General features: G+C 37.4%; 1 protein-coding gene and 1 long non-coding RNA gene across 4 annotated transcripts in view; one reads left to right on the top strand and one right to left on the bottom strand.

Annotated features, from left to right (window-relative positions):
* LOC105561153 overlaps positions 1–4,493 on the top strand; it is a 12,137-nt gene that overhangs the window by 244 nt on the left and 7,400 nt on the right. The window lies entirely within an intron of this gene.
* LOC105561151 (protein croquemort-like) overlaps positions 1–4,493 on the bottom strand; it is a 13,313-nt gene that overhangs the window by 5,673 nt on the left and 3,147 nt on the right. The window contains exon 1 of one of the 3 annotated variants that reach the window (XM_012010895.1): positions 3,804–4,147. The exons of the other annotated variants lie outside the window; for them this stretch is intronic. Coding sequence (XP_011866285.1) covers positions 3,804–3,880 — 77 coding nt within the window. The 5' untranslated portion in view covers positions 3,881–4,147. Of the gene's footprint in view, positions 1–3,803; positions 4,148–4,493 lie in introns of those variants that run through there. 3 annotated transcript variants of the gene reach the window in all.

Here is a 4,493-nt window from a genome sequence, read left to right as displayed (position 1 = left end):
GGATATTCCCGTGATATCACACTGATGTAATTTGGATATCTCAAGATATCTCTGGGATATGGGATATCCTTAAACAGATATCACACTGATATCACTGTGATGTCGCTGTGCTATGTGACGTGTTAATTTAAAATCTTTCTAATATGATATAATACGAATTTGAACTAAATTCCCTATTCTGGAATATCAATTTAGGAATTCTCATGTACTTAGTATTTATATAATAGATGTATCTTATAAAATATTTTATATTTTACAATGTTATATAATTAACATATAAAATTATGTGCATTTCACTTTAAATTTTAATCCCAAAATTATCAATTTTAACCCTTTGAAGCATGGTGGTAACCCACGTTACCACCTCAACTTCTTTACTTTTTGCCCATTTAATTTCTAGTTAACGCATTTAGATCGCGTTTTTTGCATTTTTTTGGTATCTTAGCAATAAAAGAACATGATAAAAGTTGAGTAGTCTTTAATATTTATTGTAAAAGTTTTATAACTAAACAAATATAAATAACAGCAATTGTTTTTCGGAAAAATTCATTATTGACTAAGTTTTTTAAGATTGTTTCTTGAAAACTTTGTTAAATAGTTAAATTACAGTTGAATAATGTTACTCTTGTAAGTTTTGAATTCCGTCATCTTGAATCCGCCATTTTGAATTATGAAAATCTGATAACGAATTCGTAATTAGCGACCCCAAAAACCCTTGTATACAAAGTTTCACAAAAAATGGTTCAATAGAAAAATATATGCTTCAAAGGGTTAATACCATATAAATTCCTCAGTTCACATCTTATAGTGTTCCGTTAGTTTTTCCCACTAAATCGCTGTTCTCGTTAAATAATTTTTTGTGAAAGGCGATATACATCTTGTATCTTTACATAGCAATACGTTACAATACGTTGTGTCATTTTACGTTACGGACTTAATGTTGTAGAATTTTTTATAAGGAAAAGTGTTAATCACCGTGCAATGACTGGCTATTCCCAATAGTGTTTTAAATATACTGCTCAGCTTACTCGTTTCAGCGCTGACAACGTAGTTACAGAAATATTTCAAATGAGAATTGTGACGTATGCGACAACCAACGATAAAGCAAACTTATCTGGCGTAACGCTTTAAAGGTATTCGCGAGTCCTTGAAGGTTTCCTCCAGCGAAACATTTTCGACATACCAATTTTCCACTCTCTTGAAATCCTTTCTGCCCGAAGTTGTCTCGAGGTTTACGATTTTCCTGCAGTAATAATTTGATCCCCTCGGTCACACGCGCGTACGTAACGAATACATAAATCTCTAATAGTCTCTATACCTTTTCAACGGGAAATGACTCGTCAATCGATGTCGAATTGACGTCGTATTTGACAGAGTCGATGTCGATACGACATCGTTTCGACGAATCATTTCTCACTGGTTATTACGAGGGTCGTTCGATAAGCTTGGTAAATATCTAACAATAAGAGTTGACACCACAATCCATGTGACGAGTTGCCTAGTAATTTTCATTCTTTAGAGTACCAAGTTAAAGGCCTCGTCAAGCTGATTACAGATATGTCGGTCTCAGAGTGTGTCTATTTAACGTTCCAAAAATATCGGGCTCGAAAAATTGCCAGAACGTAAGCGATGAAGCCATCTGGCCAGACACCAACCATTTGTTTGGAATGGAACGGAACCCGATATGTTACCTACTTTGTGATCAAAATCGAGTGCAGAAAAATTTGGGGCCATTTGTCCATGGACACTTGTTCTCACTCTTTCAGCTAGAAGTGACGCGTGGTTCACGTTCGATAGTCATTTGAAATTCTCGCAAAATGAGGACATTTCGCGAGAATTTCTTCCCATCGACCCAAGTTTTCAAGTTCAGGAACAAGAAGAAGTCGCACGAGGTCAAATCCAGAGAATATGGCAACCAAATCAAAACCTAATTCGTGTAATTCGTTTTTTTCCCATTATTGTGGCAACAGGTAAACCGCTCGCTTCAAACAAACTGCGAACAACACATCACTTCTAGCTAAAATTTGGCCAGGGTGGTTTAAAGAATAAAACTTACCAGGCAACCCATCATCAAATGGTTTGTGCTGTCAACTCTTAGGGCGAGTTTCACAAACGTCGGTTAATTAATTCTCTGTCTCTTCTTAGATAATAAGATAGAAATAGATAGGGATTTGACTGAACCCTGGTTAACAGTTAATCAACGTTTGTGAAACTGGCCCTTAGAAATTTATCAAACTTACCAAACGACCCTCGTATTTAAACACGTGACGTCTGCCAGAAGTACCCAGTGAGAAACAATTGAATCGCGTATTGCTGAAACACCCTAAGTCACTTTTTGTAAATTTTCAGGAGGTGAAAAAACTATTCACGTCTGTTTGCAGCAATATTTGTAGAAAATGAGTGCAGTACTTAGTTGACAATGACACATTTTATTTTACATGTAGGAAAGCAAATAACATAATATGTTGATAAGTTTTTAAAAATTAATTTTGAAAATATTTGAGTAATCTTTAATATCTATTGTAAAAGTTTTATTTTTTTCGGAAAATTTATGTCCTGTTCGGAAAATTTTTCGGAAAAATTATGTCCTGGTATAGAAATTGATGTTCTTCTGGCACCCATCGAATTATATTTCATCTTATTTTTATCTATTGGTTTGGACGTGAAAAAATGTTGAATGAGACTCGACAAAGAAGCTCCTGAGATAAAAACTGATGTCGAGTCACACTCGACATAGGAGTACAAAGGTTAAAAATAGCTTCAAATTTTCGATTTTAGCTTCCAGCAACGATAGTCTTATTAGTGTATGCTTGTTGCTCTGGTAACTGGATATTTTTTGTATTCTTTGATGACTTAGGTAATCGTAGATTAGTAAATGTATGCCACGTAAGTCCATTTATGAATTCTTCTTCTTCCTCGTGTACTAGGCTTAAAGCCTGTTTTATCCAGTTCTCGTTCTGGTACTTTGAGCATTTGGTTTTACTTCATCTTCGGTAGGCTGCTAACCTTGCCGAAGGAAACCTCCCTTCTGGAGGACTATACCCCTAAAGGGGTGTGTGTGGCAAGATACTGTCGGTGGTTGCAACTTTCTTTCGAGAGATTCCAAAAAAACCAGCGGTGTCCGTGGATTTTAACTCGGATCTTTTCGTTCATTTGTTTACTAAACAGCGCACATTTCTCTGCGCCACACTCGCCACACGAATGAATTCAGAAGCCTTTAGAATACCAGATGTGTTATATTTAAAGTACGCAAACAACACTATGGAATATAGGAACTTGAGGTGTTTCAGCGCTAAACGATGCAAATTGACCTAAATTACAATGTGTGCGTCAAAATTCAGAAGTGTCGAAAAGTGACTTAGGGTGTTTCAGCAATACATGATTCAATTTGTCGAAAGCTGTCAAATTGACGTCGATTTGACATCAATCTGACGGTACCGATGTCGATTCAACATTGATCAACTACGTTATTTCTCGCTGGTAGTATTACGCGGAAAAAACTGATCAAAGAAACGGAGGAAGGATGGAGATGACGAACAGATACAAGGTGAATAGATAACGAAGACGTAATCAGCGATGCGAGTTTCTAGTCTTCCTTATAACTCGACAGTACATAGATATTTTATCATTTCAAAAACGTTATTTGAAATTCATATTCTCGATACGCTCTCGACACGACACGTCCAATCGTTGGCGGTTTTTCGTTCGAGGAGATTTTGACGAAGCTAAAGAGCCGATAAATAAATGAAATCGCCGGTCTTCGTCGAAATATTCCAATTACACTGACACGCGAGGATTCTTACCGGACTGATGTCTGCGTGGAAGTTGCATACGTGCGCGTTTTAGGCTCCCGTGGGACTGTCGATTCGAGTTCAGGCATTTTTCCTCCCTCGGCTATCTCGAAGAACACACGCGAGGAAGAGACAACGAAACAATGGGCTTTCCTCTGCCGCTTTTCCCCTTCGCCGGGAAATTAGTTGCGCGTCTCGGGTGCGATCGCGAATTATTTTGCAGACTTTCACGTCGATAGTTCACAACGAACAGACTGGAAACGCGCTCTTTCCAGAAATGAGATTGTTACTTCCGTGTTATTTCTTCGCGGGCGCTTAATCGCGCGTCGGAATTAAATAAACTGTTAGGCGTAAAATCTAGTCACGCTGATCGAGAATATCGATGATAACAAGCGAGTGACGCCAATCTACGATTGTTAGATTTCGAGTACTTTACACCGATAAAATAGAATATAGCGAGGAGCAACGGATCGCTTTACCTTTATCACATTCCGATAAGATCCCGATTCGAAGGCAGCCGCGAGATATTTCTTCGATCTCGACCGTGCGACGATGGAATCTTCCCAGCAAACACAGTAATGTAACATATATGTATAAAATACATAATAGCAAGTATCACGAGGTAACGAGTTATGTAACAAGTAACATACATGTATGTTACCTGTACTACAGAATGTCAGCAACAAAAGTATGTCTCTGATA

The sequence above is a fragment of the Vollenhovia emeryi genome, unplaced genomic scaffold, assembly GCF_000949405.1.
Source record: "Vollenhovia emeryi isolate VEMERY1.0 unplaced genomic scaffold, V.emery_V1.0 DF939210.1, whole genome shotgun sequence".
In the NCBI taxonomy this organism is placed as follows: Eukaryota; Metazoa; Arthropoda; class Insecta; order Hymenoptera; family Formicidae; genus Vollenhovia; species Vollenhovia emeryi.
Note: the sequence above shows the minus strand (reverse complement) of the source record. Positions and strands in the feature narration are given on the sequence as shown.